Genomic DNA, 26,319 nt, shown 5'->3' on the forward strand with positions numbered 1-26,319 from the left:
CTACTTTGTTTCTTTCTCTTCTCTTTCCTCCCCTCTAAAAGAATTGTGGTAGAAAAGAGGCACTGAAAAGAGCTTGTGGTTGCTTGTGAATTTCTGGCTTCCTATTAAAATGAGTTAGAGAACGACTTTCAGGCAAGGACAAAGAAATCCTGGAAATGTGGCTGTTATCCTATGGATCCAGCTCTACAGGGATCCTTTATCAATGCTTCACTGAGAGGCACTCTCAAGGCATTGAGAACTCTATTATTCTTAGAGGTCTGGTATCTGAGAGACTAAAGGAGCTTTCACTATTCTCAGTTCCTTCCATTTTTCGTTCCCCACCCATTCTTTCACCTTCACTTCCTTCCCTTATTATCCACCCCCCAAATCTCACATCCCTTTCATCCTCCCCTGGTGAGTTAGCTTAACTAGAAAAGATAGTGATCAAGCTGTGTGCTTGGAAGCCTCTTCCTGAGACGATAAGGAAGTGAAATTGGCCTGAGTTACACCTGCTGCTGCTTGAGACTGAGGAGACCGCCAAGGGCAAGCCAGAACTCCCAGCCAGGGCCCTGCCCCACCCCCTCCCTTCTCCCTGACAGTTCTCAGCCCCACCCTGCTCCACCTCCCAATACACTCTCCAGCTGCTTGCCTGCCCCATTTAAGTAACTCCACCCTCATGACAGTCTAGCCTGACGGGATTCAGAGTCACCCCATCCACTCAGGTCGCCCAGCGAGCACTTTTGGTTCTGACTCACATAAGCGCGAGGTTCCTAATGGGACAACTTAGATTGTCTTTAAGAAATCTCGCCCCAGACAACCTGCACGAGTTGTTGCCATTTTTCACTGAACTCTCTCCCGTGAGATGGGGGTGCCCTTACATGTTTCCACCAAACGTAGACATTTGTTCCCCAACCCTCCTCTCCGATGCTAAAACCTGCCCCGGGCCTTTTTTTAAAACTAGGTGCTGGGCTGTGTGGCGTCAACTGCAGTAGTAAAGGGATCCCCTTGAATTATCTTCTCCTGGGTTTCTGTCTTGAAGGAATCCACTGCCTCAACTTTGTATTCAAGTAGTATTTGGGGACTTGGTTTGATTTTCTTAGCTCCTACCCTAGTCCTCTTTTCAAGGGTGTATGGATGGGTGGAGAGTGGGCTTGGCTGGAGCTGAATTAGCAGAGGTGAAAGGGAAACGGAGGATCCTCAGTCTTGGCCACTTTGACCTGGGGAACTCACTTAATTTTTAACCAGAGAAAAGATCTGCATTGGAAGCAGGGGGAAGATTCTTTTTAGGACGTCTGCTTTGCTAACCTATCCCCACCCCCTGAGTTTAGGGTTGGATATTTGACGGCTTTGTTTCCCCCTTTTGTAAGGGTAGCCCAGCTGTGTCTGAATTGACTCCCTTTGCTCTGCCTCTCACCCCTCGATTTTCAGCCAGGGGATAAAGAGGAGGTGGGGATCCCAGAAAGAGAAGGTGAGAGCTAGTCGCCTGGTGCGCTGACAGGGGAGGGTGTGAGGGAAACAGCTGTCTTGTGATCAGCTCAGAGTATGAGCCTCTAAGAAAACAGCATGAGCTCCGGACTTCTGGAGTCATCAGCTAGCGACATGAATGGTAAGTGACTCCAGAGTTAGAACCCACAAATTCTCGACTCCTGGATCTAGATTCTGTCCTCCACCCCCATACCTCTATAGGTTTTAGCATCGGAGAGGAGGTTTGGGGAACAAAGGGTATGAACACTATGTGGAATCAAATGAAACTCAAAGGAAAAATGGCTTTGCTAATGGGCTAAGCAAGGAGCAGCTAGGAAGGGGAGAAGCACTTTGGGGGAGACTCGAGGGAGAAATGAATGAGGAGCAAGAATGGATGGATTTGTCTAATTTAGTATGCCACTAGGCAATCTCCTTTCTCCTTAAGGAGAGGTTTGTCTTTGACTTAACCCTACGCAGCCGAAGTTGCAGTGAGAGAGTGAACAGGGTTTAGAAAGCCAACGTTCCCAAGTAACCAACCCCCTAAGCAGTAGCTGGTACCTAGAGATGCTTTGAAAAGGAAAGAGGAACGGGGAGGGTGTTAAGTTTCTAGCTGGGGCTACTGAAGGTACTGAGCGGTGGGATCCCAGAGGCAGCTCCTGGGTGGAGGCTGCTTTGGGCATGCGGGCTCTTTAAGCGAGGGCTGAGCTTGGTTAGAGGAGGAGCTTAGGTCCTGCCCTGGCTCTTTAGGTATAGGGAGTTGTCCTCCCTATAGATGGAAGATTGGACTGAATTGCTAAGGTTGCTGTAGCGAATCGACTTGCAGTGGTCGCTTGGAAAAGCTGTCTTTTTTGTGGGCTTTTTTTTTTCTTAATTCTAAGAATTCGAGGAAATGTCAATCGCAAAATAAATTTATTCTTTGGAAAAATAAATCCAAACAGATGGCCAGGGGAATGATCCCTTATTTCCTTTGGTATTGTCTTTATTTTAAAGAAAAACATTTATTAAGCACAGATCTGATGTCACTCAATGAGATAACTTAACCAAGAGAATAATCTCTAAATTTGAATTTATTTATTTTTTTAAGATTTTATTTATTTATTTATCGGGATCCCTGGGTGGCGCAGCGGTTTAGCGCCTGCCTTTGGCCCAGGGCGCGATCCTGGAGACCCAGGATCAAATCCCACGTCGGGCTCTCAGTGCATGGAGCCTGCTTCTCCCTCTGCCTGTGTCTCTGCCTCTCTCTCTCTCTCTCTCTCTCTCTCTCTCTCTCTCTGTGACTATCATAAATAAATAAAAATAAAAAAAAGATTTTATTTATTTATTTATGAGGGGGGGGCACCATGCAGGGGGCCTGATTCAGGACTTGAACCCTTGAACCTTAGGACTCCAGGATCACACCCCTGGCCAAAGGCAAGCACTAAACTGCTGAGCCACCCAGGGATCCCCTAAATTTGAATTTAATACTGATAGAGACTGTGATGTTTTGGGGTAACAGATCTGATTTGAAACCCAAATACCACTGCTTATTAGCTGCATGACCCTGAGCACTGCTTTTCTCCTCTAGAGAATGCGGATTGATAATTTCATTTTAAAAGATATTGGAGTGGATTAAATACTGTAGTGTATGTGATAGAGGTTGCATGTACATCTTAGTCTTACTTTATTTTCCTATTCAGTTTGAGACTCTGACTGGAGCACTACTGATAGAATTAGTGTTTCTCTGTTTTTAAAACTCCTTGCAGATGGGATGAAAGGAGACTTCAGAAGATTGAATTAGCTTGCCCTAAGGCTGAAGCTAGAACACAGGTTTTATTTGCTTCTGATTTAACATTGTGCCCACTGGACGTTAGCACTTCTGAGAGCAAGGGCCACTACCCTGCCTTTCACACTCATTCTTCTGGCAACTTAACCAGGATGATATAGCCAACAGGACCTTTGGACAACAAGAACCAGTGACTCACAAGTGACCTCATCCCTTCTTAAGAATTTTTGGGGAAACCCTTGTATATGAGGGTTGTTAATTTTCTGTGACTCTTGGGGACACAGAGAATGGGCTAGAAACTGTCTTCAGGTTAGTTTGGAGGGCAGGGAGCAGATAAGAGGAAGGAGAGAAATATAAACACAAAAGTAAAAGTGATGTGTACATCCAATCCATCCTCAAGACCAAGCTGGTTAATGACTCTACTTCCAGAGCTCTGGGGAGCTATAGGTCCTTCTAGTGTAGGCTTTCAAGCTACATTGGAAAGAAAATTGGATTAAAAAAGGTGAACCAGATCACCACTACCACTTTCTTCCCCCCTCCCCAACCTCCCATCTTTCTAGAATATGCATTTCTGAGATGAGGCCCTTGTTGGTTCAACTAATTGAATTCCAATAACTAAGTAAACCAAGCCTGGCCCAGTCTTAATTCCTTTCTCCAGATTGTGTGTGTGGTGGTAATAAAGATCAACTATGTATTCTTTATTGTTCTGGGAGAGGCATCATTATTATTTGACGTATTTATATATTCACCCGTGCCTTGAGTCAGTTGTAGTTTATAACTTCACTTAAATTGATGAATAATAAGAAGATTATCTTTGGCTATATAATTCATTTAGGAAATATATGTTGGTATACTATGTGTCAGGCACTGAGAAATTTGTTAAAAACTCATTTTCTATTCCTTATTGAATATCCTAATGTCTTAAGTCTTAAATGTCTTCAATGTCTTTTTTTTTTTGCCTGCTCCGACCCATCTAAACTGCATTCATTCTTCAGGTCCTATTTTAGTCCTTGATACCCACATCAAGCTTTATCTCTTCAACTATTCCTTAGACATCGTACACCACTATTCTGCTCAGCTGATATTTACCATAAATGAACTGTCTTATAATGTACTTATATTCATGATTTTTTCCTTAAAACACTATTTATGTTATTCCTTCAATTATTAATCCCAAATCAAATGCCATTTATATGAAAATTTCCCTGATAGAGAAAATAACTCTTTTCAGTTCATATCACTTTACCTGCATTATCTGAAATTTGCACTACTCTCTTCCCTGTATTATGGTCACTTGTGTAGATGTCTAAGCCCCTACCCCCTTTTCAGACAGAAAAAGGACATGTACTATGATTGCATTTTCAAAATACCCAATTATTTTTACTATGTAAACACCCAATACCTATTTTTAGATAACCTTCTAAAATTTAGGTCCAAAAAGTCATGTTTTTGTCAATGAAGGAAATTTTGATTGGGAAATTTTGATATCTAGATGATCATCTAGTAAAATTACTGTCTTATTACAAAGTAGAGTGCTAATGAGTAACTGTCATATCAAGCACACTAGTTTACCCAAAGAAAGTGAGAACTTGTTTGATTTACTTTCTGAGGCTCATGTAATAAGGTTTTCAATTTGGATTTTTTAAAGATTTATTTATTATTATTATTATTTATTTATTTGTTTGTTTATTTATTTATTTATGGGGGGTGGGGGAGAGAGGTTTATTTCCCTTAATCTGTCTTCATGGTCTCTTAATTGTCTCTTTTTTCCTCAGTTTCCCTCTTTGCCATCAACTTGTCTTCTATGTCACTCACTCGTTCTTCCACCTCGTTAACCCTCGTCGTTAGGACTTCTAATTTGGATTGCATCTCATTCAATTGATTTTTAATTTCTGCCTGATTGGTTCTAAATTCAGCATTCATGAAGTCTCTTGAGTCCTTTATGCTTTTTTCTAGAGCCACCAGTAGCTGTATAATAGTGCTTCTGAATTGGCTTTCTGACATTGAATTGTAATCCACATTTTGTAACTCTGTGGGAGAGAGGACTGCTTCTGATTCTTTTGAGGTGAGGTTTTCCTTCTAGTCATTTTAGTCAGGGCAGAGTGGCCAAAAACAAGTTGTATTGGGAAAAGGAGAAAAAGAGAGAGAGAGAAGGAAAGAAAAGACCAAAGGAAAAAAGAGAAGAAAAAAAGGGGGAAAAAGAGAAGAAAAAGAGAATGAAAAAGAAAGGTGAAGAAAAACAAGGGGGTGGGGGAAGCAATCAGAAATCAGAAAGAAAGAAAAAAAAAACACAAAACAAAACAAAAACACGGGGGAGTATCTTCTGATTCTGTATACTTTAAGTCCCTTGACTTCCTCTGGAACTGGTCCGTCTCGCTGGTCTTCTGGGGGAGGGGCCTGCTGTGCTGATTCTCAGGTGTTAGCACTTGGGGGAGCTGCTCTACCCCCTGCCTGGTGCAGGGCTCAGTGGGGGTTGTTCACCCCGTGAGGCCCCAGGAGGAAGCCACAGTGGCGGGGCGGCAGCTCTGGGACCCTGGATTCAGCTCCCGCAGTAACTCCGGGGCTCTCTGTCTGCAGGGCCTGGAGGCTCCGTGGCAGGGCCACTAATCTGCTTAGCTCGGGGCAGGGGCGTCCTTGCTGTCCTGGGCCCTCCCGGTCTCTGCCTGTCCCTGGGGGAGGCCGAATCCTGGGCTGTGTCCCGGCGCCCTGTGCTCCGGCGCCTGCGCTGTTGGATTCGCGCTCCCCGCTGTTCAGCCCCCTCCGCAGAGCCGCCCGAGCCCCACCGAGCTACTCCCGGAGCCGCGTAGCCCCCTCCGCGCGGAGCTTCTTCCTCTGCCCGAGCCGCCGCCGCCGAACTGCTCCCGGAGCCGCGCAGCCCCCTCCGCGGAGCCGCCGCCCAAGCCCGTCCAAGCTACTCCGGTCCCGCCGTGCGGTGCGTGCTGCAGCCCTTAGGGAGCTCGGCGCACTCTCCTGGGCGTGCCGCAGGTGCCTGTTAGTGTCCCAGGGAGCCCGAGGGCATCCCGCCCTCCTGGGTCCTGCTCTAACCCCCTGCGGGCGCCTTTCTGCGAGGAAAGTTGGTGCAGCTCCTGCTTCTCTGGGACGGGGCTCTCCTGTCCTGGGGACACTCGCCCCAGCCTCAGCCCGGCTCCTCGCGGGGCTCCTCCCCCTTGGAGGCCTTTTGTTTCTTTATTTCTTTTTCCCGTCTTCCTACCTTGATAGAAGGGCGAACTCTTCTCACTGTAGCGTTCCAGCTGGTCTCTCTTTAAATCTCAGGCCGAATTCGTAGATTTTCAGGATGATTTGAAGGTTATCTAGGTAATTTGGTGCAGACAGGTGATTTGGGGACCCTACTCTTCCGCCATCTTGCCCCTCCTCCTAATGCTTTAATAGCATTAAAAATCTATTTTATTATGTAGAATTTCAAATGCATACAAAAGTAAAGATGATCCCCCATACATTATGTGAGCTCATCTAATGTTGTTTCATCTGTATCCCAACGCAATTCTCCCTACACCAATGGGTATTTTTAAGCAAATCCTAGGTATCATAGTATCCATTCCTATGGCATTTCCAATAGGACATATTTAATCTTCACAATCCCTGTGAGGTAGGTACTATTGTTGATTCAGTTATACACATGAGGAAATAGGGGGTCAGAGAGATTAAGTAATCCCAAGGCCATATAACTGGTAAATTATTGGGATTTGAATCCAGGGGCAGTATCTGATAACAAAGCTAGTCCTTGCTACTATCCTACTAGTTTGGAATAGTTTGATGATGTTGAAGATCATAATAATGGAGGTGATTTCATACCTTAGCAGTGAGCTCCATGATTAAACAGTTGCAGAGAGTATTAAAGGATTCTCATTAATCATGATGTTAACTATCAAACAAAACCTTTAGGAATACAGAGCTCCAGCATGGCGTTAAGGCATCAGTTTAGAAAAAGGACAAAAAGCCACAGTAGTATAAGTTCACTGCTTTACAACATCATGTAAAATGCCACACAATTCACTTAATACACCATTATTTCATGTAATAGTCTCCTTCAACAAATTAAACTTGGTGCCACTGCAGCAACCAAAAAGAATGTACAACAATACAATGGTCCTTGTTCATGGTTGTTAGTATAACAGGTGCTTAAAGATATAGGTTTTATCTCTCTTTAAAAAAATTTTATTTATTTATTTATTGAAGAGAGAGAGAGAGAGGCAGACACACAGGCAGAGAGGGAAAAAGGCTTCCTGCAAGGAGCCTGATGTGGGACTGGATCCAGGATTCTGGGATCACGCCTTGAACTGAAGGCAGATGCCCAACCACTGAGTCACCCAGGCATCCTGAGACTTCATCTCTTGAATGGCATTTCCACTCACTGCCTGGACTGAGATCCACCAAGTCAAGAAGTTCTAGAAGAGTCCTGGGCCATCTCAATTTGTAGGACCCCAAGAGGTCAGGTTTTTTTTTTGTTTGTTTGTTTGTTTGTTTTGTTTTTGTTTGTTCCAAGAGGTCAGGTTAATAAAGGAACCAATAATCATCAAGACTATATATTATTATTTTTCAAGGCTACATATTGATTCTAGAATATAGCTACAAAATCTAGAGGAACTACATAGTATTTATTTATCAGAACTAGTTCTAAAAAACAAGAAAATAAATTCACACCATACATTCCCATTCTAATTGAAGATGAAACAACACGATAATTGACAGCACAGAAAGAAACAAAAAGATAGGATAATCAGCCCCAAATTATTAAAAGTTAACTATATACTCAGCAATGTGAAGATCTTTCTGAGGACACTGCTCCTGGTTTGTGAGTATTTCAAGGGGAAATAAAATGGAAGAGGAATGCAGAAAAAGTGAGAGATGCTCTAGAGGAATAAATGATCAATTTTTTAAAATAAGAAAAATGATTCTAGGTCAAGAAATTTGCATGGTTACACTTAGAAAAAGGGAAGTAGCAAAAAGGCTGTCCTGATAATTATCTTTAAAGGCACATGTTAGGAATTTGGAGAAATCAGAACTGTTATATCATTATATTTATCTAATGAGATTAGTGTCCTTTTAAGAAGACACGCCAGAGAACTCACTCTTTTTCTCTAGGAGCACAGAGAAGAGGTTATGTGAGCATACATGACAAAGATAGCCTTCTGCAAGCCAGGAAAAGGGTTCTCATCAGAACCTGGTCGTGCTGGCACCTTGATCTTACAAGGTTTTTATTGCTGTTACAAACAACACTGCAGAAGTTGGGAAATATATTAAATGCTATTCAGTAGAAGACTGTTTAATAAATTGTGGCTTATTCACATGTAGTTAACCCTTGAACAGTGAAGGAGTTAGGGGAGCTGATCCCTGCACAGTCAAAAATCCACATATAATGTTTGACTCTCAAAAACTTAACTACTAAGAGCCTACTGTTGACCAGAAGCCTTACCAACAGTATAAATAGCTAACACATATTTTGTATGTGTATTACATAAAGTATTCTTACAATAAAGCTAGAAAAAATAAAATAGTATTAAGAAAATCATAAGGAAGGGGGGACACCTGGGTGCCCCAGTCATTTGAGTGTTCAACTTTTGATTTTGGCTCAGGTCATGATCTCAGGGTTGTGAGATAAAGCCCTGCATGGGGCTCCATGTTGAGCATGAAGCCTGCAATGGATTCTTTCTCCTTCTCTCTCTGCCCTACCTCCCCACTTGTATGCATGCTTGCTTACTCTCTCTCTCTGTGTCTCTCTAAAAAAATAAAAGAAAATACATTTATAGTACTCTACTGTATTTATCCAAAAAAATCCATGTATAAATGGATTCACACATTTCAAACCCATGTTGTTCAAGGGTCAACTATAATGAAAAAGTATACAGTCACACAAAAGAATTTAGGTATTTCTTTACATCAGATATGTAAAGGTCTCCAAAGTAAATTTTCAAGTAGACAAAGCAAGGTGTAGAGCAATATGCAGAGAGTCTTACTAAGTGTGTATAAAAGTGAAGGGGAAGAAAAAAATGTAGACATTTACTCATTTTTTGATATGCATAAAATAATTGTGGAAGCACCTCTAACAAACATAACTTTAGTTGCCTCCAGTGAGGCAAAATGAGTGTCTAGGGGACAGGAATAAGAGGGTGACTCATTACTGTATATGCTTTTGTGTCTTTTGACTTTTAAGCAATGTGGAATACATTACCAATTTAATACAGTTTTAAATGAAAATTTTAACAATTTAGGGCAAACAAAACGTGTAAACGTGTGTAAGCTGTTTTTGGTCTGTAGGCTAATTGTACCTCTGGACTAAGTTAAGGTGGTGATAGAATAAAAAAGAAAGGAACTGATGCTAGATACAAAGGGAAAAATACTAGTACTTGGCAACAAGGTAGATAAGGAAACTGAGGAAGAGAGAAAAGTTGATGCCAGTATTTTGTGCATGGAGTAAGGGAACCACAACAACCATATTTCCCCCACTGTTTACTACACTGTCATTTATTCTTCTAAATGCTTTATAAAATTAACACTGTTTTTCCTTACTGCAACCTTATGTGGTAGTCTCTATTAGTAACATGAATTCACCAATCAGAAAACTCAAGTGCAGAGCTTAAATAACCTCATTAAAATTATGACAATGGGATCCCTGGGTGGCGCAGCGGTTTGGCGCCTGCCTTTGGCTCAGGGCGCGATCCTGGAGACCCGGGATCGAATCCCACATCGGGCTCCCGGTGCATGGAGCCTGCTTCTCCCTCCGCCTGTGTCTCTGCCTCTCTCTCTCTCTCTCTGTGACTATCATAAATAAATAAAAAAAAATTAAAAAAAATTTAAAATTATGACAATGATAAGTTGCACAACCAGGGAAATGAAAAGTAGGGGTTTGGAATGACGGTTGGGGGAAGAGTCCAGGAGTGATGATGAATTCTATTTTAGAAATGATGCGTTAAGGAGGGCATGTGATATGATGAATGCTGGCTGTTATACTATATATTGGCAAGTTGAATTTAAATAAAAAAAAGAAGTGATGTGTTTGAGGTTACAATAAAGTGATCAAAATGCTAGTGATTTGATACCTGTATTATATCAAATACCTAGATTTGGCTATAGCGTTAGGTTATATCTTCTTAATTTAAAATGTTTAATAATTCCAGAGTTTAGTTTGCCCACATTACATGTATTTAAATTACAAGATAATATCTTTTAGTTTATTACACAAAGCACCTAGCATGTTACAGATATTTAAATACAGCATCCTGTCCCACTACTCTAACTTCTTCTCCAAACATACAAGGAACATTTAAATAAAATAAATTGAGGAGGGGCAAGATGGCGGAAGAGTAGGGTCCCCAAATCACCTGTCCCCAACAAATTACCTAGACAACCTTCAAATCATCCTGAAAATCTATGCATTCGGCCTGAGATTTAAAGAGAGACCAGCTAGAATGCTACAGTGAGAAGAGTTCGCCCTTCTATCAAGGTAGGAAGACGGGGAAAAAAGAAATAAAGAAACAAAAGGCCAGGGACACTAACAGGCACCTGCTGCACACTCAGGAGAGTGCGCCGAGCTCCCTAAGGGCTGCAGCGCACACAGCGGGACCTGGAGAGCTCGGAGGGGCTCGGGTGCGGCTCAGCGGAGGGGGCTGCACGGCCAGGAGCGCGAATCCAACAGCGCAGGCCCCGGAGCACAGGGCCCCGGAACAAAGCCCAGGATCCGGCCTCCCCCAGGGACAGGCAGAGACCGGGAGGGCCCAGGACAGCAAGGACGCCCCTGCCCTGAGCTGAGCAGATCAGTGGCCCCGCCACGGAGCCTCCAGGCCTTGCAGACAGAGAGCCCCGGAGTTACTGCAGGAGCTGAATCCAGGTTTCCAGAGCTGCCCCCGCCACTGTGGCTGTTCCTCCTGGGGCCTCACGGGGTAAACAACCCCCACTGAGCCCTGCACCAGGCAGGGGGCAGAGCAGCTCCCACCAAGTGCTAACACCTGAAAAATCAGCACAGCAGGCCCCTCCAGCAGAAGACCAGCTAGACAGACCAATTCCAGAGGAAGTCAAGGGACTTAAAGTATACAGAATCAGAAGATACTCCCACGTGGTTTTTGTTGTTTTGTTTTGTTTTGTTTTGTGTTGTTTTTTCTTTCTTTCTTTTTGATTTCTGATTGCTTCCCCCACCGCCCTTTTTTTTCCACCTTTCTTTTTCTTTCTCTTTTTCTTCTCTTTTTCCCCCTTTTTTTCTTCTTTCTCTTTTTTCCTTTGGTCTTTTCTTTCCTTCTCTCTCTCTCTTTTTCTCCTTTTCCCAATACAACTTGTTTTTGGCCACTCTGCACTGACCAAAATGACTAGAAGGAAAACCTCACCTCAAAAAAAAAAAAAAAATCAGAAGCAGTCCTCTCTCCCACAGAGTTACAAAATGTGGATTACAATTCAATGTCAGAAAGCCAATTCAGAAGCACTATTATACAGCTACTGGTGGCTCTAGAAAAAAGCATAAAGGACTCAAGAGACTTCATGACTGCAGAATTTAGATCCAATCAGGCAGAAATTAAAAATCAATTCAATGAGATGCAATCCAAACTAGAAGTCCTAACGACGAGGGTTAACGAGGTGGAAGAACAAGTGAGTGACATAGAAGACAAGTTGATGGCAAAGAGGGAAACTGAGGAAAAAAGAGACAGACAATTAAGAGACCATGAAGATAGATTAAGGGAAATAAATGACAGCCTGAGGACGAAAAACCTACGTTTAATTGGGGTTCCCGAGGGCGCCGAAAAGGACAGAGGGCCAGAATATGTATTTGAACAAATCCTAGCTGAAAACTTTCCTAATCTGGGAAGGGAAACAGGCATTCAGATCCAGGAAATAGAGAGATCGCCCCCTAAAATCAATAAAAACCGTTCAACACCTCGACATTTAATAGTGAAGCTTGCAAATTCTAAAGATAAGGAGAAGATCCTTAAAGCAGCAAGAGACAAAAAGACCCTGACTTTTATGGGGAGGAGTATTAGGGTAACCGCAGACCTCTCCACAGAGACCTGGCAGGCCAGAAAGGGCTGGCAGGATATATTCAGGGTCCTAAATGAGAAGAACATGCAACCAAAAATACTTTATCCAGCAAGGCTCTCATTCAAAATGGAAGGAGAGATAAAGAGCTTCCAAGACAGGCAGGAACTGAAAGAATATGTGACCTCCAAACCAGCTCTGCAAGAAATTTTAAGGGGGACTCTTAAAATTCCCCTTTAAGAAGAAGTTCAGGGGAACAATCCACAAAAACAAGGACTGAATAGATATCATGATGACACTAAACTCATAATTGTCAATAGTAACTCTGAACGTGAACGGGCTTAATGACCCCATAAAGGCGCAGGGTTTCAGACTGGATAAAAAAGCAGGACCCATCTATTTGCTGTCTACAAGAGACTCATTTTAGACAGAAGGACACCTACGACCTGAAAATAAAAGGTTGGAGAACCATTTACCATTCAAATGGTCCTCAAAAGACAGCAGGGGTAGCCATCCTTTTATCAGATAAACTAAAATTTACCCCGAAGACTATAGTGAGAGATGAAGAGGGACACTATATCATCCTCAAAGGATCTATCCAACAAGAGGACTTGACAATCCTCAATATATATGCCCCAAATGTGGGAGCTGCCAAATATTTAAACCAATTAATAACAAAACTGAAGAAATACTTAGATAATAATACACTTATACTTGGTGACTTCAATCTATCTCTTTCTACCCTCGATAGGTCTTCTAAGCACAACATCTCCAAAGAAATGAGAGCTTTAAATGATACACTAGACCAGATGGATTTCACAGATATCTACAGAACTTTACATCCAAACTCAACTGAATACACATTCTTCTCAAGTGCCCATGGATCTTTCTCCAGAACAGACCACATACTGGGTCACAAATCGGGTCTCAACCGATACCAAAAGATTGGGATAGTCCCATATATATTCTCAGACAATAATGCCTTGAATTAGAACTCAATCACAACAAGAAGTTTGGAAGGACCTCAAACACATGGAGGCTAAGAACCATCCTGCTAAAAGATGAAAGGATCAACCTGGAAATTAAGGAAGAATTAAAAAGATTCATGGAAACTAATGAAAATGAAGATACAACGGTTCAAAATCTTGGGATGCAGCAAAAGCAGTCCTGAGGGGGAAATACATCGCAAAGAAGCATCTATTCAAAAACTGGAAAGAACTCAAATACAGAAGCTCACCTTACACATAAAGTAGCTAGGGAAAAAACAGGAAATGGACCCCACGCCCAGCAGAAGAAGAGAGTTAATTAAAATTCGAGCAGAAATAAATGAAATCGAGACCAAAAGAACTGTGGAACAGATCAACAGAACCAGGAGTTGGTTCTTTGAAAGAATTAATAACATAGATAAACCATTAGCCAACCTTATTAAAAAGAAGAGAGGGAAGACTCAAATTAATAAAATCATGAATGAGAAAGGAGAGATCACTACCAACACCAAGGAAATACAAACGATTTTCAAAACATATTATGAACAGCTCTACGCCAATAAATTAGGAAATCTAGAAGAAATGGACGCATTCCTGGAAAGCCACAAACTACCAAAACTGGAGCAGGAAGAAATAGAAAACCTGAACAGGCCAATAACCAGGGAGGAAATTGAAGCAGTCATCAAAAACCTCCCGAGACACAAGAGTCCTGGGCCAGATGGCTTCCCAGGGGAATTCTATCAAACGTTTAAAGAAGAAACCATACCTATTCTACTAAAGCTGTTTGGAAAGATAGAAAGAGATGCAGTACTTCCAAATTCGTTCTATGAGACCAGCATCACCTTAATTCCGAAACCAGACAAAGACACCACCGAAAAGGAGAATTACAGACCAATATCCCTGATGAACAAGGATGCAAAAATTCTCAACAAGGTACTAGCCAATAGGATCCAAAAACACATTAAGAAAATTATTCAGCATGAACAAGTAGGATTTATCCCCGGGACACAAGGCTGGTTCAACACTCGTAAAACATTCAATGTGATTCATCATATCAGCAAGAGACAAACCAAGAACCATATGATCCTCTCATTAGATGCAGAGAAAGCATTTGACAGAATACAGCATCCATTCCTGATCAAAATTCTTCAGAGTGTTGGGATAGAGGGAACTTTCCTCGACATCTTAAAAGCCATCTACGAAAAGCCCACAGCAAATATCATTCTCAATGGGGAAGCACTGGGAGCCTTTCCCCTAAGATCAGGAACAAGACAGGGATGTCCACTCTCACCACTGCTGTTCAACATAGTTCTGAAAGTCCTCGCCTCAGCAATCAGACAACAAAAAGACATTAAAGGCATTCAGATTGGCAAAGAAGAAGTCAAACTCTCCCTCTTCGCCGATGACATGATACTCTACATAGAAAACCCAAAAGCCTCCACCCCAAGATTGCTAGAACTCATACAGCAATTTGGTAGCGTGGCAGGATACAAAATCAATGCCCAGAAATCAATGGCATTTCTATACACTAACAATGAGCCTGAAGAAAGAGAAATTAAGGAGTCAATCCCATTTACAATTGCACCCAAAAGCATAAGATACCTAGGAATAAACCTAACCAAAGAGGTGAAGGATCTATACCCTAAAAACTATAGAACACTTCTGAAAGAAATTGAGGAAGACACAAAGAGATGGAAAAATCTTCCATGCTCATGGATTGGCAGAATTAATATTGTGAAAATGTCAATGTTACCCAGGGCAATTTACACGTTTAATGCAATCCCTATCAAAATACCATGGACTTTCTTCAGAGAGTTAGAACAAATTATTTTAAGATTTGTGTGGAATCAGAAAAGACCCCGAATAGCCAGGGGAATTTTAAAAAAGAAAACCATAGCTGGGGGCATCACAATGCCAGATTTCAGGTTGTACTACAAAGCTGTGGTCATCAAGACAGTGTGGTACTGGCACAAAAACAGACACATAGATCAATGGAACAGAATAGAGAACCCAGAAGTGGACCCTGAACTGTATGGTCATCTAATATTCGATAAAGGAGGAAAGACTATCCATTGGAAGAAAGACAGTCTCTTCAATAAATGGTGTTGGGAAAATTGGACATCCACATGCAGAAGAATGAAACTGGACCACTCTCTTTCACCATACACAAAGATAAACTCAAAATGGATGAGAGATCTAAATGTGAGACAAGAGTCCATCAAAATCATAGAAGAGAACACAGGCAACACCCTTTTTGAACTCGGCCACAGTAACTTCTTGCAAGATACATCCACAAAGGCAAAAGAAACAAAAGCAAAAATGAACTATTGGGACTTCATCAAGATAAGAAGCTTTTGCACAGCAAAGGATACAGTCAACAAAACTAAAAGACAACCTACAGAATGGGAGAAGATATTTGCAAACGACATATCAGATAAAGGGCTAGGTTCCAAAATCTATAAAGAACTTATTAAACTCAACACCAAAGAAACAAACAATCCAATCATGAAATGGGCAAAAGACATGAAGAGAAATCTCACAGAGGAAGACATGGACATGGCCAACATGCACATGAGGAAATGCTCTGCATCACTTGCCATCAGGGAAATACAAATCAAAACCACAATGAGATACCACCTCACACCAGTGAGAATGGGGAAAATTAACAAGGCAGGAAACCACAAATGTTGGAGAGGATGTGGAGAAAAGGGAACCCTCTTACACTGTTGGTGGGAATGTGAATTGGTGCAGCCACTCTGGAAAACTATGTGGTGGTTCCTCAAAGAGTTAAAAATAGACCTGCCCTACGACCCAGCAATTGCACTGTTGGGGATTTACCCCTAAGATTCAGATGCAATGAAACCCAGGACACCTGCACCCCTATGTTTATAGCAGCAATGTCCACAATAGCCAAACTGTGGAAGGAGCCTCGGTGTCCATCGAAAGATGAATGGATAAAGAAGATGTGGTTTATGTATACAATGGAATATTACTCAGCCATTAGAAACGACAAATACACACCATTTGCTTCAACGTGGATGGAACTGGAGGGTACTATGCTGAGTGAAGTAAGTCAATCGGAGAAGGACAAACAGTGTATGTCCTCATTCATTTGGGGAATATAAATAATAGTGAAGGGGAATATAAAGGAAGGGAGAAGAAATGTGTGGGAAATATCAGGAAGGGAGACAGAACATAAAGACTCCTAACTCTGGGAAATGAACTAGGGTTGGTGGAAGGGGAGGAGGGCCGGGGGTGGGGGTGAATGGGTGACGGGCACTGAGGGGGGCACTTGACGGGATGAGCACTGGGTGTTATTGTGTATGTTGGTAAATTGAACACCAATAAAAATTAATTTATTAAAAAATAAAATAAAATCATAGTGAGCTTACTGCTGAGATGCCATTTGTGGGGCTTCTCTGGGTTTGGGTTTTCCAATATTCCTGAGGTGATAGACGTGACCCTGTTTGGGGGAAATGAGGATGTTGCAATCCTCTTTTATTAGGTAGTTTGTTTTCAGCACTTACTCTCTATTATGTGATATGATTCAGCAGAAGTTGGGGATCTCACTGGCTCTCAGGTCAAAGATAGTTATAGCTTCATTATAGCTCTAGACTGCTATGGTTCAAATCTCAATTCTGCCATTTGCTAGTTGGGTGATTTTGGCGATAAGCTATCTTTCTGTGCTTCAGATTCCCCATTTTAAAAAGGAAAAAATAAAATAAAAGTAAAATAAAAATAAAAAGGAAAAAATAATGTTCCCATTCAGAATTATGAAGATTAAATAAACTAATACAAGTATTTGTTCTTTTAACAGAGCAGAACCTAGTACATAGTAAGTACTCAATGAATATTGGTAATTATTGTTCTTTTATCACGATTCTATTGTTAGTGTCATGCTGCAGAGTAGCCTGAAATTTTTCCCAGAGGCCCATCCCAAAAGTACTTTCTATTCTCCTGGAAGATATACAGTTAAACAGTCTGAAAATACATGTGTATTCTAGTTGTTCTTTTTCTTTTTCTAATAATAAAGATACAGATAATACTTTAAAAATACTTACAATTTAAAAACTCTAAAATACTCTTTTTCATTTTCCCATACTTCAAGCATTTCTTATAGATCAGAGGTTGAAAGTGAGTGATATCTGCTTGAGATCTTCCAAAATGATTGGTTTGTTGTCCTTAAAATTCCTTTGGCAAAAAAAAAAAATTCCTTTGGCAGACAGCTGTCTTGTTTTTTGTTGTTGTTGTTTGTTTGTTTGTTTGTTTGTTTTTTTAGAAGAAGATGCTTACCAGATTCAGGATATTGGAAAGTAGTGAAGGAACATGATAATTTGAGTCAGAGGATAAAGAATTCCAGTTCTGATTCCATCACTTCTAAACTATGTGACCTTGGGCCTCCAAATTCATTATCTATGAAATGGGAATGATGTCTAAAAACTATATCCTTACTGTAAAGCTAGGTAGATACACATGAGGAATTATTATTTGTATTGTCCAAATGCTCTATCTTGTTTAGACAATAGGTACCTTCTTAAGTCTTAGGGTCCCCAATGATTTGCTAGATTTTGAAGTTGTAGGCCCCAATGACTCATCCTTGGTTTGCAACTTAAAGGTTTAATTGCTGACTTTAACCGTAGATAACGTTTTCCCCTTCTCAGCTCAACAAAGAGTGAGATATGGTTTGTTAGCCAACCATTTACTCATGTAACTTTTTTTTTATTGGAGTTGGAATAGCCAACATATACTATAACACCAAGTGCTCACCCTCTCAACGGCCCCCCTCAGTGCCCGTCACCCAGTCAGCCATCGTCCTGTGCAACTCCCCTTCCACTACCCCTAGTTCATTTCCAAGAGTTAGGAATCTCTCGTGTTTTGTCACCCTCTCTGATTTTTCCTGCTCATATTGTCTCCTTTCCCCTTCAATCCCTTACATTACTTTTTATATTCCCCATTTGAGTGAAATCATATAATGTTCATCCATCACCTATTGACATATTTCACTCGGTATAATATCCTCCAGTTCCATCTATGTCCAAGCAAATAGTGGGTATTCATCCTTTCTAATGATAAGTAATATTCCATTGCATATATATATATATATATATATATATATAATGTGTGTATATGTATGTACATATATATATACACATACCTACGTCTTCTTTATCAATTCATTTCAGTGGACACGGAGGCTCCTTCCACAATTTTGCTATTGTGTACAATGTTGCTATAAACATTGGGGTGCAAGGGTCTCAGCTTTTCACTGCATCTGTATCTTCAGAGTAATTCCACAGGGGTGCAATTGCTGGGTCATAGGGCAGATCTATTTTTAACTCTTTGAGGAAACTCCACACAGTGTTCCAGACTGGCAATACCAGTACACATTCCCACCAACAATGCAAGAGTGTTCCCCTTTCTCCACATCTTGTCCAACATTTGTTGTTTCCTGTCTTTTTAGTTTTCACCATTCTCACTGGTGTGAGGTCGTATCTCATTGTGGTTTCAATTTGTATTTCCCTGATGGCAAGTGATGTGGAGGATTTTCTCATGTGCTTGTTGGCCATGTCTATGTCTTCTGCTATGAAATTACTGTTCATGTCTTTTGCCCATTTCATGATTCGATTCTTTATTTCTTTGCTTTTGAGTTTAAAAAGTTCTTTATAGATCTTGGATACTAACCATTTATCTGATAGGTCATTCACAAATATCTTCTCCCATGCTGTAGGTTGTCTTTTAGTTTTGTTGACTGTTTCTTTTGCTGTGCAAAAACTTTTTATCTTGATGAAGTCTCAATAGTTCATTTTTGCTATTGCTTCCCTTGCCTTCATAGATGTAACCTGCAAGAAGTTGCTGTGGCCAAGTTCAAAAAGGGTGTTGCCTGTGTTCTCCTCTAGGATTTGATTGATTATTGTCTCACATTTAGATCTGCCATCCATTTTGAGTTTATTTAGGTGTATGGTGTAAGATAATGGTCTAGTTTCATTCTTTTGCACATGGCTGTCCAATTTTCCCAGCACCATTTAATGAAGAGACTGTCCTTTTTCCGGTGGATTCGCTTTCCTGCTCTGTCAAATATTAGTTGACCATAGAGTTGAGGGCCCATTTCTGGATTCTCTGTTCTGTTCCATTGATCTATGTGTCTATTTTTGTGCCAGTACCACAGTGTTTTGATGATCACAGCTTTGTAGTACAACCTGAAAACCAACATTGTGATGCTCCAGGCTCTGGTTTTCTTTAATTCCACACAAATCTTAAGATGATTTCTTCCAACTCTGTGAAGAAAGTTCAAGGCATTTTCATAGGCATTGCATTGAACGTGTAAATTGCCCTGTGTAGCAAAGACATTTTCACAGTATTAAATCTTCCAATCCATGAGCATGGAATATTTTTCCATCTCTTTGTGTCTTCCTCAGTATCCTTCAACAGTGTTCTCTAATTTTTAGAGTATACATCTTTACCTCCTTGGTTAGGTTTATTCCTAGGTATCTTATGCTTTTGGGTGCATTTGTCAATGGGATTGACTCCTTAAATTCGCTTTCTTCAGTTTCATTGTTAGTATATAGAAATGCCACTGATTTCTGGCATTCATTTTGTATCCTGCCACACTGCCACATTGCTGTATGAGTTGTAGTAATCTTGGTTGGAATCTTTTAGGTTTTCTATGTACAGTATCATGTGATCTGAAAAGAGGGACGGTTTGCCTACTTCGTTGCCAATTTGAAAGCTTTTACTTCTCTTTGTTGTTTGATTGCTGAGGCTAGGACTTCTAGTACTATGTTGAAAAGCAGTGGTGAGAGTGGACATCCATGTTCCGTTCCTGATCTTAGGAGAAATACTGCCAGTGTTTCCCCATGGAGAATGATATTTGCTGTGGGCTTTTCATAGATGGCTTTTAAGATGCTGAGGAATGTACCGTCTATCCTTACGCTCTGAAGAGTTTCTTTCTTTTTTTCCAAAGAGTTTTGATCAGGAATGGAGGCCGTATTTTGTCAAATGCTTTCGCTGCATCTCTTGAGAGGATCATATGCTTCTTGTTTTTTCCCTTGTTGATGAGATCTATCACATTGATAGTTTTACAAGTGTTGAACCACCCTTGCATCCTGGGGATAAATCCCCCGTGATCATGGTGAATAATCTTCTTAATGTACGGTTGGATCCTATTGGCTAGTACCTTGTTGAGAATTTTTGCATCTGTATTCATCAGGGATATTGGTCTATAATTCTCCTTTTGGGGGGGGGTCTTTGGTTTTGGAATTAAGATAATGCTGGCCTAATGAGATGGGTTTGGAAGTATTGTGTCCCTTTCTATCTTTCAAAACAGCTTTAGTAGAATTGGTATTGTTTCTTCTTTGAATGTTTGATAAAATTGACCAGGGAAGCCATCTGGCCCGGGACTTTTGTGTCTTGGGAGGTTTTGGATGACTGCTTCAATTTCCTCTTTGGTTATTAGCCTGTTCAGGTTTTCTATTTCTTCCTGTTCCAGTTTGGTAGTTTGTGGTTTTCCCGAAATGCATCCATTACTTCTTGATTGCCTAATTTATTGGCATAGAGCTGCTTATAATATGTTTTTAAATCCTTTATTTCCTTGGTATTGGTTGTGATCTCTCCATTTTCATTCCCGATTTTATTAATTAGAGTCTTTTTTTCTTTTTAATGTTACTACCTAATGGTTTATCTATCTTATTAATTCTTTTCAAGAACCAACTCCTGGTTTTGTTGATCTGTTTTCCAGTTCTCTGGTCTCTATTTCACTGAGTTCTGTTGGAATATTTATTAGCTCTCTTCTTCTGCTTGGGGTAGGTTTTATTTGCTGCTCTTTCTCAAGCCCCTTTAGGTTCAAGGTTACCTTGTGTATTGGAGTTTTTTCCAATTTTATGGGGGATGCTTGTATTGGGATGTATTTCCCTCTTAGGACCACTTTTTCTGTATCCCCAAAATTTTGAGTGGTTGTATCTTCATTTTCATTAGTTTCCATGAATCTTTTTAATTCTTCTATAATTTCCTAGTTGACCTATACGTCTTTCAGCAGGATGCTCTTTAACCTCCACTGCTTCAGTTTCTTCCAAGTTTTCTTCTTGTGATTGAGTTCAAGTTTCAAAGCCTTGTGGTCTGAAAATACGCAGGGGATGATCCCAATCTTTTGGAATCAGTTAAGACCTGATTTGTGACCCAGTATGTGGTCTATTCTGGGGAAAGTTCCATGTGCACTTGAGAAGAATGTGTATTCACTTGCATTTGGATGTAAAGTTCTATAAATATCTGTGAAATCCATCTGGTCCAGTGTATCATTTAAAGCTCTTGTTTTTTTGGAGATGTTGTGCTAAGAATATCTGTCATTTGAAGAAAGTGCCATGTTAAAGTCCCCTACTATTAGTGTATTATTATCTAAGTATGTCTTTACTTTGGTTATTAATTGATTGATATACTTGGCAGCCCTCACACGAGGGGCATAAATATTCATGATTGTTACCACTTCTTGTTCAATAGATGCTGTAAGTATGATATAGTGTCCCTCTTCATCTCTTACTACAGTCTTGGGGATAAACTTTAATTTACCTGATATGAGGATTGCTACCCCAGCTTTCTTTTCAGGACATTTGAATGGTAAATTGTTCTTCACCCTTTCATTTTCAGGCTGTAGGTGTACTTAGGGCTCAAATGAGTCTCTTGTAGACAGTGAATAGATGGGTCTTGATTTTTCATCCAGTCTGAAACCCTGCATCTTTTGATGGGATCTTTTAGCCCACTCACATTCAGAGTAACTTACGAAAGATATGAATTTAGTGTCATCGTAATATCTATTCATTCCCTGTTTTGTGGATTATTTCTTTGGGCTTTCTCTTTCTTTTACTGCCCCCCCTTACTATTTCTTTCAAATCTGGTTTGGTGGTCACATATTCTTTCAGTTTCTGCCTATCTTGGAAGCTCTTTACCTCTCCTTCTGTTCTGAATGAGAGCCTTGCTGGATAAAGTCTTCTTGGCTGCATGTTTTTCTCATTTAGAACCCCGAATATGTCCTGCCAATGCTTTCTGGCCTTCCAGGGCATTGTGGAGAAGTATGCTGTTAATCAGATTTTTCTTCCCATATAAGTTAAGAATCTCTTTTCTTTCTCTTCTTTAAGGATTTTCTGTCTATCTTTGAATTTGCAAGTTTCAGTATTAAAGATGGAGATTTCAAAGAGTTTTTATTGATTTGGGGGGGTGCACCCTCTATCTCCAGTATCCAAATGCCTGTTTCCCTCACAAATTAGGGAATTTCTTAGCTATGATATGTTCAAATATGGTTTCTGGCCCTCTATCCATCTGGGCATTTTCTAGAACCCCAATTATACATAGATTCTTCCTTTGAGGGTATCATTTATTTCCCTTAACCTTTCCTCTTGGTTTTTTCATTGTTTTTCTCTTCTATCCTCAGCTTCCTTCCTTGCCATCAACTTCTCTTCTATGTCACTCTTTCTTCTACCTCATTAAGCACCGTCATTAGGACCTCCAGTTTGGATTGCATATCATTTAATTCATTTTTAGTTCTGGCCTGATTCGATCTAAATTCTGCAGTCATGAAGTCTCTTGAGTCCTTCATGCTTTCTGCCAGAGACATCAGTAGCTTTATAATTGTGCTTCTGTATTGGCTTTGTGACATTGAACTGTAATCCAAATTTTGTAACTCTGTGGCAGAGAGTGCTGTTTCTGATTCTTTCTTTTGTGATAAGTTCTTTTTTCTAGCCATGTTCTTCAGTGTAGAGTGGCTGTATGAGCAGGCTGAGTCAAGAATATCAACCATGACCCAAGTAAATGTCCCCCTAGATGATTCTTGTTAGAAGCAAAAACCCTCCTCTCTGTTGCGTTCTGGTTATTCTCTCTTTAAATCTCAGGGCGAGCCATCAGGGTAAGATGGCAGAGGAGTAGGGTCCCCACATCACCTGTCCCCACCAACTTACCTAGATAGCTTTCAAATAATCCTGAAAACCTATGAATTCGACCTGATATTTAAGGAGAAAATAGCTGGAACTCTACAGAGAGAAGTGTTTGCACATCAAACAAGGTAGGAGGGTAGGAAACAAAATAAAAAAGAATCAAGTGGGGAGGGACCCCTGCAAGGAGCTGGGCTAAGGCCAGGAGGTGAAAGCCTCCAAGACACGAAAGCCCAGTCCCAGATGAGGCAGGAACTTTAAGAATCTGCACCGGATTCTTCCCAGATGGAAAGGCCCTTAGCAGGGAAACCAGGAAGAACTGCACGAAGGGCAATGGAGCCTCCAGGTTACTAGGGTCACTAACAGAGGAAGTGTGCCCAGGGAGAGCATGCCACAGACTGTGGACCAAGCCTAGTAAAGGGCTGGATGTGCACTCACAGGGCCTTAGGAGAAGCTCAGGCTGCACCCTGCTGCCTTTGGGAACCAGGGCCCTGGGAGCACAACCAGCAGCACAGGCCCTGGATTCCAGGGCACCAGGGGACACAGCTCAGGATCCTGCGCTTCCCCCGAGATAGGCGGAGGCGGGGAGGGCACAGGACAGGAAGGACTCTTCTGCTGCCGGGCACCCCCACGTTTTGAAGATCAGTGCCCACCGCCCCCGGGAACATCCAGGCCAGTGTGTACTGGGAGACGCTGGTAGTTACTGCAGGAGCTGGCTCCAGAGCTGGAAGGCTGGCCATTGCCAGTGTTGTTGTTCCTCCCGATGTCACCCTGTACCTGGGACAGAATGGGGCCACCAGGGAACAGGGACCTCACAGGGTAAACAACTCCCACTGAGTGGTGCATGCGACTGACAATCAGCATAGCAGGCCACTCTCCAGAAGACCAGCTGGAAGGACAGGGAAAGAGCAAGTTCCTGGTGGAGCAGTGCTGGAAAGCTCCAGGGGAAGGCATGGGATTTACAGTATATAGAACCAGAGTATTTCCCTCCTTGTTTTTTTTTTTCTTTTTTCTTCCTTTTTCCAGTACAACTCGTTTTTGGCCACTCTGTACTGAGCAAAATGACTAGAAATAAGAACTCACCATGAAAGAAAGAATCAGAAACAGTACTCTCTGCCACAGAGTTACAGAATTTGGGTTACAATTTGATGTCACAAACCCAATTCAGAAGTACAATTATAAAGCTACTCGTGGCTCTCAAAAAAAGCATAAACAAATAAAGAGACTTCATGACTGCAGAATTTAGATCAAATCAGGCTGAAATTAAAAACTAATCAAATGAGATGCAATCCAAACTGGAGGTCCTAACGATGGTGGTTAATGAGGTAGAAGAAAGAGTGAGTGACATAGAAGACAAGTTGATGGCAATGAAGGAAGCTGAGGAAAAAAGAGAAAAACAATGAAAGGACCAAGAGGAAATGCTAAGGGAAATAAATGACAGACTCAGAAGGAAAAAAATCTACATTTAACTAGGGTTCCAGTGGGCACCAAAAGGGACAGAGGACCAGAAAGTATATTTGAACAAATCATAGCTGAGGACTTCCCTAATTGGGGGAGGGAAACAGGCATTCAGATCCAGGAGATAGAGAGATCCCCCTTAAAATCAATAGAAACCATTCAACACCTTGATATTTAATACTGAAACTTGCAAATTCCAAAGACAAAGAGAAAACCTTTAAAACAGCAAGACACAAGAGATCCCTAACTTATATGGGGAGAAATATTAGATTATCAGCAGACTGCTCCACAGAGACCGGGCATGCCAGAAAGGGCTGGCAGGATATATTCAGGGTCCTAAATGAGAAGAACATGCAGCCAAGAAGACTTTATCCAGCAAGGCTCTCATTCAGAATAGGAAATAGAAAGAGCTTCCAAGATAGGCAGGAACTGAAAGAATATGTGACCACAAAGCCAGCTCTGCTAGAAATACTAAGGGGGATTCTGTAATAGAAAGAGGAAGTTCAAGGGAACAATCCACAAAAACAGGGACTGAATAGTATCATGATGACACTACATTCATATATTTCAATAGTAACTTTGAACGTGAATGGGCTTAATGATCCCATCAAAAGATGCAGGGTTTCAGACTGGTTAAAAAAAACAAGACCCATTTCTTTGCTGTCTACAAGAGACTCATTTGAGACTTACGGACACCTCTAGCCTGAAAATGAAAGGTTGAAGAACCATTTTCCACTCTAATGTCCTCAAAAGAAAGCTGGGGTAGCAATCCTCATATCAGATAAATTAAAGTTTATCCCCAAGACTGTAGTAAGAGATGAAGAGGGACACTTTATCATACTTACAGCATCTATCGAACAAGAAGTGGTAACAATCATGAATATATATACCCCTAATGTGGGGGCTGCCAAGTATATCAATCAATTAATAACCAAAGTAAAGACATACTTAGATAATACACTAATGGTGGGAGACTTTAACACGAAGATTTCTGCAAATGACAGATCTTCTAAGCACAACATGTCCAAAGAAAAAGATTTAAATGATACAGTGGACCAGATGGATTTCACAGATATTTACAGAACTTTACATCCAAATGCAACTGAATACACATTCTTCTCAAGTGCACATGGAACTTTCTCCAGAATAAACCACGTCCTAGTCACAAATCAGGTCTTGTGATACCAAAAGATTGGGATTGTCCCCTGCATATTTTCAGATCATAATGCTTTGAAATTTGAACTCAATCACAAGAAGAAATTTGGAAGAAATTCAAACACATGGAGATGAAAGATCCCCCTGCTAAAAGATGAAAGGGTCAACCAGGATATTAGAGAAGAATTAAAAATATTCATGGAAACTAATGAGAATGAAGATACAACCATTCAAAATCTTTGGGATACAAGAAAAGCAGTCGTGAGAGGGAAATACATCTTAATACAAGCATCCCTCAAAAGTTTGGGAAAAACTCAAATACACAAGCTAAAATTGCACCTAAAGGAACTGGAGAAAGAACAGCAAATAAAACCTACACCAAGCAGAAGAAGAGAGTTAATAAAGACTCGAGTAGAACTCAATGAAATAGAGACCAGAAGAACTGTAGAACAGATAAACAAAACCAAGAGTTTGTTCTTTGAAAGAATTAATAAGATAGATAAACCATTAGCCAGCCTTATTAAAAACAAAAGAGAAAAGACTCTAATTCATAAAATGATGAATGAAAAAGTAGAGATCACAGCCAATACCAAAGAAATACAACAATTTTTAAAATGTATTA

At 40.9% G+C, this 26,319-nt stretch overlaps 1 protein-coding gene across 3 annotated transcripts in view; it reads left to right on the forward strand.

Annotated features, from left to right (window-relative positions):
- The window catches only part of KLF8 (Kruppel like factor 8), a 338,294-nt gene that overhangs the window by 238,457 nt on the left and 73,518 nt on the right, over positions 1–26,319 (forward strand). The window contains exon 1 of one of the 3 annotated variants that reach the window (XM_041740032.1): positions 1,515–1,585. The exons of the other annotated variants lie outside the window; for them this stretch is intronic. Within the exon in view, the coding sequence (XP_041595966.1) occupies positions 1,543–1,585 (43 nt within the window). The 5' untranslated portion in view covers positions 1,515–1,542. Of the gene's footprint in view, positions 1–1,514; positions 1,586–26,319 lie in introns of those variants that run through there. 3 annotated transcript variants of the gene reach the window in all.

This window comes from Vulpes lagopus, chromosome X (genome assembly GCF_018345385.1).
Source record: "Vulpes lagopus strain Blue_001 chromosome X, ASM1834538v1, whole genome shotgun sequence".
Lineage (NCBI taxonomy): Eukaryota > Metazoa > Chordata > Mammalia > Carnivora > Canidae > Vulpes > Vulpes lagopus.